General features: G+C 43.6%; 1 protein-coding gene across 1 annotated transcript in view; it reads left to right on the top strand.

Moving 5' to 3' along the window:
• Positions 1-18,446, top strand: part of RABEP2 (rabaptin, RAB GTPase binding effector protein 2) — a 52,612-nt gene extending 34,166 nt beyond the window's left edge. The window contains 6 exon segments of the mRNA XM_073635150.1: positions 2,351-2,489; positions 6,820-6,831; positions 10,035-10,090; positions 11,985-12,083; positions 12,327-12,443; positions 15,680-18,446. Coding sequence (XP_073491251.1) covers positions 2,351-2,489; positions 6,820-6,831; positions 10,035-10,090; positions 11,985-12,083; positions 12,327-12,443; positions 15,680-15,781 — 525 coding nt within the window. The 3' untranslated portion in view covers positions 15,782-18,446.

Here is an 18,446-nt window from a genome sequence, read left to right as displayed (position 1 = left end):
TGGTGAAAGTCGGGGCAGTCAAGATAATTGCAGGATATGAGACGGGTGGCGCACCAGCTCCAATAACAGCAAGGGTTAAGCAGTGTCGCCCGATATCCCGCCAAGCCCAATCCCCACCAAAAGCAAGTCCCGAAGTCCGACTGTGTGGAGAAGCAGAGGGGTTAACATAAGGCAGAACGTGACACTGTCCATGTGGCGGACAAGCCGCAGGGGCCAGAGGCAGAGTATTGGCAGAATATAAGCAACAACAGCAGGTCATCTACCCCCCTAATTGCGGGGGAGAGTGTTCAGCCAGTGTGAGGCCTCATTAGGTGAGGTAAAGAAGCGGACAGTCTCTCCATCTTGCACACGGAGTCGGGCAGGGAACAGCATACTGTACCGTATGGCTTTAGCTCTCAGGGCCTGCTTCACTGCATCAAATGACTTGCGCTGCCTCTGAGTGTCCGCCGAGAAGTCAGGGAAAAACATCAGGCGGGTCGATTCGTGTCGAATGTCCGCCATCTTGCGTGCCTCGTGGAGTATCAGGTCCCGGTCCCTGAAGTTCAGTAGCCAGAAAATGAAAGTGCGGGGTGGGGTTCCCGGGGGGCCCCGGGTCGGCGGCATCCTGTGAGCCCTCTCAACGGCAAAGTGTGGCGAAAACGCTGCTTGGGGGAAAAGTGAGCGAAGTAGCCGCTCTGTGTAGGCAGAGGTATCGGAGCCCTCAGATCCCTCAGGCAGGCCGATTATCCGTAAGTTGTTACGTCTATTCCGGTTCTCAGAGTCTTCAGCTTTGGCCTCCAAATGCTTCACTCTCACTTGCAGGGTGTGGAGGGAGGCCGAGTGATCCCTCGCTGTGTCTTCCGTGTCTCCCACACGGCGCTCCACTTCAGTGACCCGCTGCCTCACCTTCTCGAAATCCTGCCGGATAAGACCGATCTCTAGCTGCACGGTGTCAATTTTAGTGGTGAGAGTAGAGAGGGAGGACTGACAGCCCGTGATAGCCTGCATCAAGGCAGCGAAATTACTCTGTTCCGTAGAAGCAGTCTCAGGCCCCTCCGTCTGGGTCGCCATGCTGTGCACTGCCTCCACGCGTGCAGCGGCGCCTCCGGGATTGATGTGAGTGTTTCTCAGGCTATGTTGCTCCTGGCGCCGCCGGTTCCGTGTCCGCATCCGCAGGGGGAGATTAGGAGTCGCTTCAGCTAGGTAAGGCAATTCAAAGGATGGGATAAAAGGATAAAATCCCCGCTATGGCTGCAGAGCTTCCTGACTAACCGTCCTACTCCGTTGCCATCTTGGCCACGCCCCCTGCCACCACCATGTTTGACAGTGGGGATGGTGTGATGAGCTGTGTTGCTTTTACGCCAAACATATCGTTTTGCATTGTGGCCAAAAAGTTCGATTTTGGTTTCATCTGACCAGAGCACCTTCTTCCACATGTTTGGTGTGTCTCCCAGGTGGCTTGTGGCAAACTTTAGACAAGACTTTTTATGGATATCTTTGAGAAATGGCTTTCTTTTTGCCACTCTTCCATAAAGGCCAGATTTGTGCAGTGTACGACTGATTGTTGTCCTATGGACAGACTCTCCCACCTCAGCTGTAGTTCTCTGCAGTTCATCCAGAGTGATAGAGGGATAGAGGGACAGCCAAGTCTTGGTAGATTTGCAGTGGTCTGATACTCCTTCCATTTCAAAATCATCGCTTGCACAGTGCTCCTTGGGATGTTTAAAGCTTGGGAAATCTTTTTGTATCCAAATCCGGCTTTAAACTTCTCCACAACAGTATTACGGACCTGCCTGGTGTGTTCCTTCGTCTTCATGATGCTCTCTGCGCTTTCAACAGAACCCTGAGACTATCACAGAGCAGGTGTATTTATACAGAGACTTGATTACACACAGGTGGATTCTATTTATCACCATCAGTCATTTAGGACAACATTGGATCATTCAGAGATCCTCGCTGAACTTCTGGAGTGAGTTTGCTGCACTGAAAGTAAAGGGGCCGAATAATTTTGCACGCACCACTTTTCAGTTTTTTAATTGCTAAAAAAGTTTAAAATATCCAATAGATTTCGTTCCACTTCACAATTGTGTCCCACTTGTTGGTGATTCTTCACAAAAAAATAAAATTTTATATCTTTATGTTTGAAGCCTGAAATGTGGCAAAAGGTTGAAAAGTTCAAGGGGGCCGAATACTTTCGCAAGCCACTGTGTATATATATATATATATATATATATATATATATATATATATATATATATATATATATATATATATATATATTTTTTTTTAATAGTATATGCAGGAAATGACAGTGTACATGTATCAATATGAATGCTTGTCTTGAAGTATAACCATATTGTGTCCTTTCCAGAGAACGGAGCAGCACAGGCAGGAGCGTCTATGTATAGAGATTGTCAGTCTGCAGGAAGAGCTAAAAGCAGAACAGGTGGCTAAGAAGGACATGGAGGAGCAGATAAGGAGAGTGGAGGAGACACAGGCTGAAGAGAGAGGTGAGAGAAGACCATACATGTATTAAAGGAAATCTGTGCTTGGAGAGACTATAGGTTGCCATTGCCGATCCTCTGGAAATGCTGTTTGAGTCGCTGACCTTGAACAAGCATGTCACAAGTGAAGTCAAAACCTCTGATCTTCAGGCTTATTCTGGGTCAATCATTTAAAAATCATATAAAGCACTGAAGCCAGAGACAGTCGGGCAACCACCATATTTTCAGCTATTAAGAAGAGGTCAGCTATGGCAGCCTACCTATTTCTATCAGTACAGGCTTACGTTAAGCTGATAAAGCAAACAAAAAAACATGCTTGCTATTTGAGATGCTCCGTGTGCTGAATAGGTCATTTAGAGTTTACCTGCCCTGCCACCTGCTGGTGAAATCTGGTGTTGCGGCACAATGAGACAGACTTCTCCAGAGTTTTGCTAACTGAATTTGCTCACTCTTATATTAAACCAATAAGGACTTAAAGCCATATTAAACTCCAAAACAAACATTTATTATATTGCAGTTTATTAATTCTTAGATGTGATGGCTGCATTAGTTTTCTTTTTAGGCTTTCTTTCTTCTGTTTTTCATCTAGTGATCCAGCCAGCAAGTCTGTTTGTTTTTTTTCTTTTTTTTTTTTTTTTTAAATAACAAGCTCTCCAGCAGAAGGTATTGGTTACAGAGATGAGACAAGCCATTTAACACTGGCAGGGGTGCTTACAATGATCAACTTTTATTTATGTAAAACCATCCTAAAAAGAAAACAACTGTTTGCTGTAACGGCTTATAAAGTATTGTCTGGATTTCAGCTTCAATTTGTTAGTGTATTTAAATATGCTATTATATCTAACACTCCCTCCCCCTAATAACACCTCCTGTAGTAGAGTGCCTCCAATCTGGATGAAGGAGCATTGGGGGTGGGGGGCACATTTGGACAGCAGCAGTGGCAGCCCGTCCATAGAGGGCGCATGGGCGTCACCTCCCCTATCCATACGTCCGCCCCCCTGATTTACATATCGGTGACGCTAGACCATGGATTCCAATGCAGCAGGGGTGTTTTTTTGAATCACCTGATTAGAGGCAGAGGCTCTAATAGGCTTCAAAAAAGGGTGAGTTCGGAGCGCAGAGCATTGTGCTCGGAGCCCACCCAGTTGTTTGACCATAGCGAATGAATTTTCTCTATTAGCACACTAAAGTTCCTCCCTGCCAATCAGGAGGCAAGTCTGTGAGACCTGTTTCCCAATTGGCCAAAGCGTCAGGCGATCCTATTGGATGCCTAGGGCTTTGGTGGAAGACACACGGCGGAGGAAGCTGTAGGAGCGCACACTGGAGCCGCCGTGGCCGCTGCCCGCACTCCAGGAGAGAACACCACAGCCCCGCCACACGAGCGGATAAGTGCCGGACCGGACCACCCGTGGGGGGGGGGGGGGGGGGGGAGTCTAAGGAACGGTTCACAGCACATGCAGTCCAGTGTGGTTTTTTTTTTTTTTTGTTTTTGTTTTTTGCCATCAGAAACACATGGATAGTAGGTTCTATGGTTTCCAATGGCATAGTTCACACCAGTGCAGTCAGTTCCAGAATAAAAAGTAGAACATGCTGCATTTTTTTTCTTCACTGAACTGTACTGGAATGCAGTAAAACATATCGAAAACGCACTGTCCCCATTTATGGTGAAGAGAAAAAGAGGGGGAAAATGCACTGGAAACGCATCAAAATGCGCATACAGAAATGTATTTTGAACGCACCTGGACTGTGTTTTTATGGTGTGAACTGGCACGAACAAAAAAGAAAACGAATGCAGCCACCACATCTAATGAATGGTAGGTGGCAATGTATCACATTTTTTGGTTTTGGGTCTAATACCACTTTAGCGTATTTACTCCAGAACAAAAATACTGCAGCTCACCAGTCTTTAGATGTGGCAGCTGCGTTCATTTTCTTTTCTTCTTTTCTTTTAGGCTAAGTACATTTTTTGAAAGTACAGAAAATACCCGTTGATCCTGCCATAACTCCAGTGACATTGTAACTTAACCTGTGTACTGAACTTATATCTTAATTAATGTTATTACCTTTCCCAGTTCTCTTACATGAACTACAAGATGCATCTTCCCTATGTAATAGAGGGGGAGGTGTTCTGTATTCCTGCCCTATGAGCGACAACACTGCTCCTGCAGAACAGTGAGTGACTGAACATTGTCACCCTAGGGAAGGATGAGTTAAATAAAGAAAAAAGACCTAAAATTGACAAACACATTTCAGCTCACCCTTCCTTATATGTGGTGGCTGCATTAATTACATTTGTGTTTTATGGGTTTAAATACACTTTACATCAGTGGTTCTCAACTCCTGTCCTCAAGACCCGCTAACAGGCCAGGTTTGCAGGATAACTGAGATACATCACAAGTGATATCATTTGCTGCTCAGTGATTGCAGTATTCTAGTCTGCATCTCCCCAAGGTAATACTTAAAATCTTGCCTGTTAGTGGGTCCTGAGGACTGGAGTTTTGAACTTCTGCTTTAAGGGGTCTATTTGTAAAAAAAAAAAAAAAAAAAAAAAAAAAAATGCATAGTCATGTGTCCAGCGAATCTGCTTGTACATATGTACAAATGTTCTTTAGGCTATTTTTTGCTCTGAACATATGCGCTTTTATAAAGGGCAGTAGTAAAATACTGCATTATGACCACTAGATGGAGATGAGGAGTATAGGAAATACAAATATCTTTGTATTAAGAGATACAATGTAACAATTCTAGAGAACACTAGAGGCAATTGGCAAATAAGTTAGGGAGCGACCGATATTGTTTTTTTCAGTGCCGATATGATACCAATATTTTGGCCACCTCTCAGGCCGATAGCTGATATTCTGTACATTTTAAAATTTTTATTTTTACCCCCTTTTTTTTTTATTTTTTATCACTGTTATTCCTGTCACATGGAATGTAAACATCCCTTGTGACAGTAATAGTCATGTGAGAGGTACTATAAGACCCCAAACCCCTCCTCTGCACTTGAAAGTATTCAAAACGTCAAGATCAGCGTTTTTGAATACTTAATTTTTTTGAAAACTGGCGCCTTTTAGGATGCCAGTAATCCAGTAAGTGATGTCATGACGGGCTACTAGATCTGAGACCCAAAGCATCGGCTTTGTTTAGGTCTTTGGCCAGCCAGCGGACGTGCCGGCTGGTTGCTCAGCCCACCCAGTGGGACGGGAGAGCCCGGGCGAGCGGGAGGGGGGCGGTCCCCCCACTGCTTGTAATAACAGCCGAGCGGCTGCAGAGCCACATCAGTTGTTATTACAATAAAGCCGATTGTCCGCTCTAAAGAACGGTACCGGGGTGATACATACAGCTGCATGCATCACCCCGGTAAAACCCCTTGAAGCAATATCGGTGTCAGAAACCATGAAATCAGGCCGAGACAGAAGTACAGTGTAATCACATTTGTTTAATAATAAAAGTAAAAAGAACAAACTTAGTCAAAACATAGCCAAAGTTCAGTAACAGGAATTGATAGTCAGACAAGCCAAACGTTAGGGATCAATGTAGTGGAACAGCAAGCAGGATCTGGAGCCAGAAGGGATGTCAGCAAAGCAAGTCTTGAACAGGATGGCAGGAGAATGTTTCTGTAATGTTGACCAAGGTGAAGGCAGAGCTCCTCTGGACTGGACAGCTTAAGTAGCCAGGACTGACGAGCAGGATATCAACAGCTGAGTAACTGTGGAGAGAAAGGAGCTGGCAATAAGCCGACAGCTGAGCGGGCAGCTCAGAGAAGGAAGGGCTGAGCCCAGCCCTGACAATCAGTAATATCGGTTTAGTTTGCGACCGATACCGATTTTTCGGAAATTGCTGATATCGGCCTGCAATAATGGTCGATCCCGAAAATAAATGTAACCTTTTTTATATGCTCCGCAGCGCCATCTAGTGGCCATAATGCCTTTCCCTACAGCCCATAATAAAGCGATATTCATTCAGGAGAAAAGATAGCCTAAGAACATTTGTTTTTGCCCAATTTACACAGAACAAATGTACATGTGGATTCATTGAGTGAATGGTTACGTGAATTGTTTTTTTTTTTTATTTGTAAATGGACTCCATTTGGGTTCAGCATTTGCAAGTGTTTGCATAAAGTACAGCTAATTAGATGGTTTTTATTTGTCTATTCATACAGCATAAAGTCTCCCCCGTATTTTATAATGTAGATGAGATGACTTTTCATGTATTCATTATCAATGAGTATAATTAATAATGAAACCAAAATGCCACACCGTTTTTGACTTCTTATCAACCTTTTTTGTCTCTTCCCTTCTTCTCGGTCATCTACACTCTCTCCTTGGGATTGCAGAGATTATGGAAGGTATGTAATATAGGATGGGGTGTAATGATAAAGGATTTTTTGCAGAATTGCTCCCATTTTTTTAATTATTTTTTTTTTATTTAAAAAAAAAAAAAGAATTCTAAAACTTTTCAGGAACACAGTCTAAAGAGCAGCAGTGATTTCCAGAGTTTAGTTATCCATAATTGACCAATAAAATTGTACTCAAAGCGATTGTAAAGGTGAAATTAAAAGAAAAAGAAACCCAAACATGTCTATACACACCACCCACGCTCCTAGCCCCTCCTCTTTGTCCAGTGGCCCCATGGGAAGTGTATGCTTGCTCCAGAACCCCCACTCCCTTGTCACTGGCTTTGATTGATAGCAGCAGGAGCCAAAGACTCCCGCTGCCCCAGCAAAGGCAGCGAGACACTTCCTGGATTTACACAGACACACAGAGGCACACCTCCAGCTCTGCAGCTCTCATTGGCCCTCTTATAACTCACCCCCCCTCCCTCTCCTGGCAAACTCTCACGAGAGTGAGCGATGGAAAGCTGTGCATGATGTCATAAGCCTAGGCTAATGACCACACAAGAAACGGGAAGTGGGCTGTATAAGGTATTTACTGCCAGAAAAAAAATGTTTTACTATCCAAAGTTAAAACAACAACAAGGGCAGAAGATTTAATAGATGGAAAGATGAAAAAATGACTGAAGTTCCGCTTTAAATTTTAAATAATTTTTTTGTATATAATTGTTTTTCTTTACACTGTAAGCAGTGAAGGTACCTGAGTTTGACTTTGTATCAACCTCTTCCAATCCCCTGTACAGCAGAGCTCAGAGTGTGGTAGGGAGAAGCAGTAGAAGGAGCCACTCGGCTGTGCTGCAGTGCTCATGTACTAACCAGGAAAATGCTGATACTAGGAGAGGCCAGAGTAATAGTGGGATGACCCTATCAGTCTTCTGCTTCTCCTTTCACTGTCCAGTCACAGTTTGGGGAAGGGACATGACCTGTAAGTGTTACAGCAATCAGCTAATAGCTTCCCATGGCTCCCAATACCATTTCTATGTGGATGACACCCGAATCTATCTCTCCACCCCTCATCTCTCTCCATCAGTCTCCTCACACATCATCAGCTTACTAACAGACATAGCCTGGAAGCCACACCACTTTCTCAAACTCAATCTATCCAAAACCAAGCTCATAATATTTCCTCTCCCACGTGCCTCTTCCCCTGATTTCTCTGTCAAAATCAACGGCTCAACTATCAACCCATCCGCTCGCCAAGGTTCTAGGTGTAATCCTGGACTCCTAACTCTCCTTTTGGCCCCATATCCAGTCACTGTCCAAATCTTGCCACCTGAACCTCCGCAACATGTCCAAGATACGCCCCTTCCTATCCAATGAAACCACAAAGCTTCTAATCCACTCTCCGGTTATCTCTCACCTCGACTACTGCAACTCCCTCCTCATTGGCTTACCTTCAAATAGGTTATCCCCCCTTCCGTCCATCATGAATTCTGCTGCCAGACTTATCCACCTTACAAACCGCTCAGCATCTGCTACTCCTCTCTGTTAATCTCTCAATTGGCTGCCACTCACCCAACAAATTCAAGATACTAACAATAACTTACAAAGCCATCCACAACTCTGCCCCCATCTACATCACTAACCTAGTCTCAAAATACCAACCTACTTGTTCCCTTCATACCTCCTGCTCTCTAGCTCTCCCATCACCTCTTCCTGTGCTCGCCTCCAGGACTTCTCCCAAGCCTCTCCCATCCTCTGGAATTCCCTACCCCAATCTGTCAGACTATCTCATACTTTGTCCACTCTCAGACAATCCCTGAAAACTCATCTCTTCAGAGAAGCCTATCCTGCCCGCACCTAACAAATGTACATTTTATTTTCTCAATCAGCACATCCCCAACAGCTATTACCTCTTGTATCACTTGACCCTCCCTCCTAGATTGTAAGCACTAAAGAGCAGGACCCTCTTATTCCTCCTGTATTAACCGCTTGCCAACCAGCCGCTGTCATTATACTGCGGCAGGTTGGCACGGCTGCACGAATCGCTGTAGGTGTACGTCGGGCACTTTAAGATCGATAGGGGGCGTGTGCTGCCGAAACCGATGCTCATGTGCCGGCCACCCGTGATCGCTCCTCAGAGAGCCAGAACGGGGATCTGTCAATGTAAACAGACAGATCCCCATTCTGACGGGAGTAGAGAGTGATCAGGAACTCTTCTTTCTTTCTTTCTTTCTTTCTTTCTTTCTTTCTTTCTTTCTTTCTTTCTTTCTTTCTTTCTTTCTTTCTTTCTTTCTTTCTTTCTTTCTTTCTTTCTTTCTTTCTTTCTTTCTTTCTTTCTTTCTTTCTTTCTTTCCCCCCACAGTTAGAAACACCTCCCTAGGGAACACTTAAACCCTTGATCGCCCCCTAGTGTTAACCCCTTCCCTGCCCATGACATTTATACAGAAATCAGTGGCTATTTTTAGCTCTGATCTTTGAACAAAAACGAGGAGGAATTTAGGGACTTTTAGGAAGATAAGACCTGGTAAGGTCACGTATTTTCATCCCTATGGGACTTTGAATGAAATAATGACCCGGTAGGGTCATGTATTTCCATCCCTATTATATCAAGAAAAGGGAAACAAGGAGGGTGGGACTTTATATGAAGCACATAGTAGCGAGGAGATAGTTAAGCTGAACAAGGGAATTTTATTCATATAATTGCTTATAAACATACATATATTGTAAATATCAGAGTTAATGGTAAGACCAATAACAACAGTACCCATAATGATAACAACACATGTCTCAAAATGTGACCACTGGTGTCAATAAGTAAAGGGTCAATACATAATAATGAATAATAGGTAAATTGATAACAAAGGTGTCGTGGAAAAAAACATAATAAAATTCCATGGTTCAACAAGGACGTAGTTGGGTAAAAATGTAATTGCGTGGTAGTGCCTGCAGGACCTAAGGCCTTACTGAACCTGTGGAGATAGATTACATAGTAGCTTGGAAATCTGAAAATGAATTTTATCTGTGTATTTAGTTGTCTGCCTTAAGTTCAGCTTCACATTTTCCCAGGGAGTGAACAATTCAACAATTTTAAAGTTGCTTGGGAATAAATAAATCTGTCCAGTAAACACAGGTAGAGCAGATACATCCATGGATATGAGTTGTATAAATTTGCCTGTCTTGTGTTATGTGTGACGCCTCTCTTTTAATTCACTCAGCGACACTTTCCAGTATGAGGACAGAGATGGAGCGGATCCAGCAGGACAGGAAACAGGTGGGACCGATGGCAAATGGAAAAACTTTTATTTCCTTCCTTGTCATTCTTCACCTTCAGTTCTCATTGTGACCAATCCGGTCGTCTTTTTACTTGTAATTCTGTTGTGCACTAAAAAGCTCCTGTGGTAGCAGTGGACATAATGCTGTGAAGAAAGAGGGTTATGGAAGAAATTACGATAGCTGGTTCTTTCAGAGATAAGGATTCTGAAATCATTTGGCTTGTTTTGGCCCTTTCTCAAGGCTTATGTGCCTTTTATTAACACTAGGAGGTTAGGTTGTGAGAGTTAAGTGTGGTAGGTAGAGCTGTTGCTCTGGGAAAGAGATGGTGCTTTAGCGAGGTGACATGAGATGTTCCTGTTCGAGCTCCTGATTCTTCATCCAGTTTCCGCTTTGTACTATAAGACAATATAACCCTACGGGTTATGGTGAGAAGGGAGGAAAGGAATCAGAAAGCTCTCCAAGTGAGGGTTATGTGATGGAATGAGACCTGTAAATACTTACATTTTTTGTTTAAAATGTTTTTACAGTTGTAAGCAATGATTCAGTTGGAATCAATGATGCAATGATGACTTTAGCTCCTTCTCACCAAATCATGTATGGTTCTACTGTCTTTATTGGTCTTAAGCCCTTAAGTCCCTTCTCACCATAACCGGTATGGTTATAATGGCTTTATAAGTCCCAGGCTCTTTAGTCCCTTCTCACCATAACTGGAATGGCTATACCATCTTCTTGGGTCCCAAGCAGACTAGTCCCTTCTCACCATAACCAGTATGGTTTTACTGTCTTGTTTTACTGAGTCCCAAATCTGTGTGCCTTTTAGTAACACTAGGAGGTTGGGTTGTGGGAGTTAGGTGTGGTAGGCAGAGCTGTTTCTCTGGGAAGAGAGATGGTGCTTTAGTGAAATGACGTGAAATGTTCTGGTTTGAGCTTCTGATTCTTCATCCAGTTTTCCCTTTGTGCTGATACAATATAAACTTACAGGTTATGGAAAGGGAGGAAGTGAATCAAAAAACCCTCCAACTTAGGAATGTGTGATGGAATGAGACATGTAAATATTTGTATATTTTGTTCTAAAAGGTCTTTACAATTCTATGCATTGATTCAGTTAGAGGGCTTTTTGATTCCTTTAGCCCCTGTCTTCTACTGTCTTGTTGGATCCCAAGCCCTTTAGTCTCTTTCCATTGTTACAGGTATGGTTATACTGTCTTGTTGGGTTTCAAGGCCTTTAGTCCCTTCTCACCATATCCAATATGGCTATACTTTCTTGTTGGGTCCCAAGGCCTTTAGTCCCTTCCCACCATTACGGGTATGGTTATACGGTTTCCTTGGTCCCAAGCCCTTTAGTCGCTTCTCACCATAAACGGTAAGGCTATACTGTCTTGTTGGGTCCCAAGGCCTTTAGTCCCTTCCCACCATTGCAGATAAGGTTATATTGTCTCCTTGGTCCCAAGCCATTTAGTTGCTTCTCACTATAACCTGTATAACTATACTGTCTTGTTGGGTCCGAAGGCCTTTGGTCCCTTCCTACCGTTATGGGTATAGTTCTACTGTCTCCTTGGGTCCCAAGCTCCCTAGCTGCTTCTCACAATAACTGGTATGGTCATTCCATCTTGTTGGATCCCAAGCCCTTTAGCCGCTTTTCATAATACCGGTATTCCGTCATGTTGGGTCCCAAGCCCTACTCCATAGAGGCCATAGTTTCCATACACTACACTAATGAAGACCAAATTCACTTTAAATAAACAGGTCTCTATACCTCCCAGCTCATGATTTCTTATCTGCTGATAAATGTACATTGAACTGGTGATAATCCACGATGAACCAATCATGCTGTTTATACCGGGCAGTAATAAGCCAACACAGATTGATGCTCTCTTCTTCTTCCCCTACAGACAGAGCTGCAGTTGCAGGAGTCGGAGACTCAGGTCCAGAAGCTGTGGGAGTCTCTGGGTGAACAAGAGAAGCTTCTTCAGAATGAGAAGGAGGAGAAGGTATGAAGACTTCCATGGTGAAAAAAGGTCACACGCTGTTTAGCTTATCTCTTCTTAGAGAGGCAGATAAAAGTTATCAACTCATAAAAGATCATAAGATCTGTGGGAAAGCTATCCTCTCTACTGCTAGCAAGCATAGTAGGGAGCACATCAATTAAAATGATCATTACAAAAAACACTATCTCTGAAGGTTCTGGGCCCTATTTCTGGTCTTCACTGTGTCTCGCTAACTTGTGTCTTCAGGCTTCTCTTGAGCAAACGCTGAGCGAGGAGAGGAACAAGATCGGCAGACTGCAGACTGAACTGAACACCAGCGAGGAGGTGCAAAGGGACTTTGTCCGGCTATCCCAGCAACTGCAGGTGATTCCAAGTTCATTCTATCTAAGTTATCTAAACCTGTGTGGTTTACAGAAATGTATACATATATACCTTCATACGATTATTTTTAATTTAAAGTTCCATCCAGCAGATGTAGCTGTAGTCTACTTTTCACATGTTTTGTCAGGCTAGCTTTCATTTGTTTTCCTGGAAATAAAAAAATGCTTACTTAGAGAGCTTACTAGCGCAAGTTCTAATTTACACACACAATTGATTAAAGCCCACTAGTTTTTTTTCGTTCAACCCGGAAAACAAACTGACAGCTGCAGTCGGAGAAGCTGACAATCCGATGTTAGTACAGCGATCTTCCCTGCTGTTCTATTGTATTCTGACAGGGGGATGGCCCCCCGCCAGAACACTCTGGTCAACGCTCTCAGCCATTGGCTGAGAGTGCTGATTGGGAGCAGGTCGGCTGCTGGTTTTCCAGCATGCTTGTCCGACAAACGGCTGGCTTCTGTTGGACCGGCTTCCAGACACATGGGCCAAATGTTGGACAGTTTCTATTGAACTGGCCGATGTCACCCGGCATTCGGGCAGTGTGTACTAGGCTTAAAACGGAGTTCCAACTATGTAAATTTTTTTTTTTTTTTTTTGTACAAATATATTATTTGAATGCTATTATTTATGTGACTCACTGTTTAGCGATCGACGTCTGCTCGATTGCCGATTTAGATTAAACGATGTCTTTGATTTTTTTTATCCCTGGCATGTTCCATTTTGCTTGTGGGCATGTGAAGCCCACAAGCACTATCTTCCTGGTTACGGTGCTGCTGCTGGACCAGCATGCACCGCCCCGTTCTTGCGCATGTGCAGTAATGCGCCGTAGCGGCACTGTAAAGTATACATGTTGCCATAACAACGGCGTCATCGTGGGAAGTGCCCGCCCCGTTGTTATGGCAACCTAGCCCTTGGCGCAGCCCACTGACTCCTGGGAAATTATGACACACATCTCCCAGGAAGAGTAGCGAGCGGAGGCTCCGAGGGAAGTGACGTCAGGAGCCGAGGTGATGAAGGAGGCAGATTTCGAGGAACCACATAGCATCAGGCATAAAAAGGTAAGTAAAAAAAAAAATTTCTCCAAATATTTTTTTTCTTTAGTAATTTCATGCACATTAATGACTTTTTTTTTTGGGTGGAACTCCACTTTAAGGCCTGGTTCACACCTATGCATTTTCTAGTGTGTTTTTAGTTTTGCAGAAACACACTACAGTCCATTTAACATGGTTTCCTATGGGTTACGTTCACATCTGTGCATTTTATGGAAGGGGCCAGGGACTTTTTTTCTAGTTTTTGGTTCCATAGACTTCAGTGGATCAAAAACGTGTATTGAAAAACGCAAAATGCACCTGGAATATGCAAACTGCACCCTGCATAGGTGTGAACCAGGCCTAAGTGAGAGTGCAATCCCTCCCCTCTATGAACGGTAATCACTAGAACGATAGCACTCAGAGGACCTCCACAGATTTCTTAGTGATTATTGTCCAATCATTGATATAGTCCTTCGTAGGTAACAATGGAAGCAAATGCAGACTTGCAATTATGTTAATTTAGTTTACTAAGTTAGTTTAGCAATTATGTCATGCCCTCTCCTCTCTCCCTGCTTTGTACAGCACCATATAGTTATTCAGATAGTGAGAGGTAGTCTGAAAGTAAACGGCTTCTGCTTGAGTCTATGCTTTAGAACCGTGTTTCCCAACCCTTTTTCAGTTGTGGCTCTGCCAGTGCACCCTATTCTGAAATGTAAAAATATTAATTTTTCTTATCAGTGAGAAACCTGAGCTTGGGACAAGGCAACACAGCTGCATTGGTGACAAAGCGGTAGTAAAGTCTTGTAGAAAAAAAAAGTTTTCTCCTCCAAGGCAATATCATAATGTGCTAGTATGCTTACCTTGAAACAAAGCCCTCCAGCAGCATGCTGTCACCGCTGCATGAGCTTCCATCTTCACCCAGGTCTTCCTTCCAGGTTCAGGGACTCCGTCCCCCGGACTGGATGAGACACGATGACGTCACTCCCGCACATGCACGGCACACAGCTGTGCAGAAACGGCCGTTCCTTCAGAGCGCATGCGCCGGTGACGTCACCAGCTGCTACTCGCCTGAATATCTCCTAAACAGTGCCTGTTTAGGAGATGTTCATTTTACCTACAGGTAAGCCTTATTATAAACTGTAGGTAAAAATAACAAATGAGAGTTTACTACCACTTTAACTTCCCATCAAAACCCCCCTTCGCATCAGAAGTCACTCCATCCTATAAGAGGTCCCCCTCCACATCGGACGTCCCCCATGATGTCAGAAGTTCCCACATGACATCGGAGTCACCCCTTCACATCAGAGGCCTCCCCCATACATAAGAGCCCCTCATCAAATCAGAGTTGCCTCTTTACTTCAAAGGCCTCTTATACATGATTACCTTCATCGCCACAGAGTCCCCCTTTACAGAGCCCCCCCTTGCATCACAATCACACCTTTGGCTCCAGTAGCGTAGCAGAGAGCAGTGGTGGAGGAGGTGTGGAGGTGGACTTCAGTCTTCTCCTGCATGCTGCCTGCCCTGGATCAGAGTCATGCGTTGCCATAGTGCAGGTGAGCTAGCTGCCATCACCAAAGCAAAGCAACAAATGGCACCTTGTGTCCAGGCCCTGGAGCATCTTTGGTTGTTATGTGGCTGGTGGCCAGCCTGCCTGCACAATGGTGCAACTCATGATGCTGATACAGGATAAATTGGGTCCCATGCTCATGGCAACCTGATTGAACCAAGACAGCACCCCAGGGTGCCCTGGCACCCTGGTTGAGAAAAACTGCTTTAGAAAACCATAGTCCAGTGTGTGCACCCTATAATGAATGCATTTGAAAAAAAATATTAGATTTTGTATAAATAGGATTGCTTAAGTGATCAGATGATAGATCATTAAAGCTCCTTGGACTCTTTCATCTTGTTGTCTGGCATACCCAACCAAGGGGATCCTTACTAGAACCAGTTCACTTGTTGAGCAGTTTCTTTTTGTTTTGTTTTTTTTTTTCATTTTATTACAGGAATAGACTTTCAAAGTCCCAGCTCTTCTTGGGTATGTCTTTGTGAAACTAAAAAAATCTGACAGAAGGTCCAACTCTTCCTTAATCTATACAAAAACACATTTGGTCCAATGTTGGGCTTTAAATATTCCAGTTACTGCATATTTTTTTTCTTATTGACATATTTTTTTGTCTCGATGTATCACAGGTCAGCCTGGAGAAGATCAGACAGGCCACTTCAATAAAGGACGTGCAAGAAATTTTAGAAGGCACCCGGTTTACAGACGTCAGCCCGTCAAATGACACCTGATCATCACAGCCCTAAATGATGTGTCCACTTGATCTCTGATGGCTTTAATTTGGACGGTGCAGGACCTATGATTTTTACCGAACTCATTTCTGCCTACCTTGCTCCTGTGCTTCTCACCAATGTCTTCCAACCCTCCAGTTTGATTTCTGTTACCCTGATATACAGCACAGACTCCTGTACAGAGCTGAGCGTTATCTCAGGTCAGCGGAAATAACTCCGGCTTTTAAAAAAAGCCAAAACCAAAAAAGCAATATATTTAGAATAAATCTGCAGGATGAGACCGTAAATGAAGGTCATCTCAAGGCAGGAACCCCTTTTAAAAGGAAACTTGTCAGGATAGAAGTGTGGAAGCTAATATTGGTGACTTGTTTTTGCAATGTAAAGCTCCAGGGCTATCGTCCTTAAAGTAGATCCTCACTGCACCTGAGCACCACAAACCAAAAACACTATTTTATATATTCAAAGCAAACTCCCCCCATCCATCCATGTCTCTATGCTTTATTTTGTTGAGACATCGCTTTCAAAAACACCCCCCTAGCATGCTGAGGCCATCTTGAGTAAGGGCAGATGATTCATGTAGCATTTACTTTCTGAAATACATCTGCCCTTAGTTCAAGCATGCATGCAGGAGTGTTTTTAGCTGAGAAGACCCATCCTCCTCTCCTGAAGACTACCGGGATGTATGAGAAGAATGGGTGTAGATCGCGCTGGACTGACTCTATCAGTCAGTGTTGTAGATTGGTAGGGTGTGGGCAGAGGGAAATAATTTGTTTCCAGAAGTCCATGCCCAGTTTGAAAAAAGGTGGTGATGAGCCCTGCTATGGGCTCGGGCTGCTACCTCAGTGTGCGTCCTTATGGTCCACTCCGTGTGTAATGTAGAAGAAAGGATAAAGGCGCGTCTGGTGATCAAAGAGGTAATGAATTTGTATTTTATTTGAAGTTTAGCAATAAATAAAGGCCAACGCGTTTTGGGGCACTAGAGACTCCCCCTTCATCAGGGCTGCTAGTACAAATAGTTATGGAATGATCCTGTTGGAGGGTGCCTTTGGCACATGGATCTGGACAGTTAGAAATCCTCAGCGCAGCCTGTGTGTTCAGAACACACAGCCAGCGCTGAGGACTTCTAACTTCCAACAGGATCATTCCACAACTATTTTTACTAGCAGCCCTGATGAAGGGGAGTGGCTAGTCCCCCGAAACGCATTGGCCTCTTTTTATTGCTCAAACTTCAAATAAAATACAAATTAATTACCTCTTTGATCACTGGGCGCTACTTTTATCCTCATTTTTCTGGGATGTATGACATCATTTGTCTAGGCAAGACACCAGAAACTAACTAAAGAAATGCAAAAAAAAAAAAAAAAAAAGTTTAAAGCAAGTAAATAGGACATATTTTACGATCTATTTACGAATACTCGCAGCATGAGGATTAAAAATAATAAATCCTAATTGGGAGAGTGAAGTTCCACTTTAAGGTCCTTATCAATGGGCTTTTGTTCATGTCAGAACTGTTCCCCCAGCCCCCCCCATAGAAGTCAATAGAAATGCAAAGGCAGGTTGATGGAGCTTAGTAGGAAGGCATTCACAGGTCATAAAGATGTTGGCCGCAGGTCACATGACCCTGTCAATGAATTCTATGTTCCTAGAAGAATCTCAGACTGATGTCAAGTACAAGTGGAATGCACCTGGAAGAAGTTGCCATTGTTCATTGACACAAGTACGAAGTGCGTAGACCAGACTTTCTCAACCTTTTCAACACAGAAGAACCCTTGAAATTATATTCTGATCTCAGGGAACCCCATCTAAAAAATACTATATCTACAGCTCATGATACATTAGTGTGAGGGTCAGTGGGAAGAATGCTCCTTACACTTGTGGTCATTGGGAAGAATTACCTCCTTACAGATAGCTAAAAAGATCAATGGTGTCAGTGGGAGGTTATCTGAGAGGCAGAAATTGCTCATAGCTTAAGGAACCCCTACCAACCTCTGGAGGAACTCTTGGATTCCATGGAACCCTGGTTGAGAAACTCTGGCATAGACACATGCCTTTATCCTTACTACACTACCTAGCTAGTCACTGACCTAGAACAAGCATGCAGCCAGTAAAGTATTGGCCACCTAACATGCATATGCTTGCTTTATAAGCGACTGCTAAATGCTAAAGCAAGGATAAGGATGCCACTGACAGTTTTCATCTTCCAAGCCAAGCCGGCAATGGACACTTCCATATAGCTATGCCAACAAGTTCCTGAAGACTTCTGACACTGGAAAATGTATACTGTGTATATATGTTAAATATGCAACACTAACACTAATGAAGGACACTAGAACTCGGTGCTGGTGACACCATATCAGTGCGGAATCTGCAAGGATGGAATATTGGAGGAACACTGAAGGATGAAGATACCATTCTCAGACACAACACAATCTCAAAGGTTTTCTAAAGCGGAACCAAAGCTTATTTTTTAGGATGGACCAGTTCTTATAGAAGATTCAGCCTATCCGTTCTCTAGATGTTCTCAGATTCCAGGGAGCTGATAGGACAAACAATATTGCTGTCACTGTAATGGGAGCTATAAGTGCACTTATAGTGCTGTACAAGCTTGTTACTAATGAATACTAAACATTGTTACGTTTTTATTAAAGTTTTCTTTTATATCGGT

This window comes from Aquarana catesbeiana, linkage group LG06, assembly GCF_042186555.1.
Source record: "Aquarana catesbeiana isolate 2022-GZ linkage group LG06, ASM4218655v1, whole genome shotgun sequence".
Lineage (NCBI taxonomy): Eukaryota > Metazoa > Chordata > Amphibia > Anura > Ranidae > Aquarana > Aquarana catesbeiana.
This window is presented reverse-complemented; position numbering and strand designations above follow the sequence as displayed.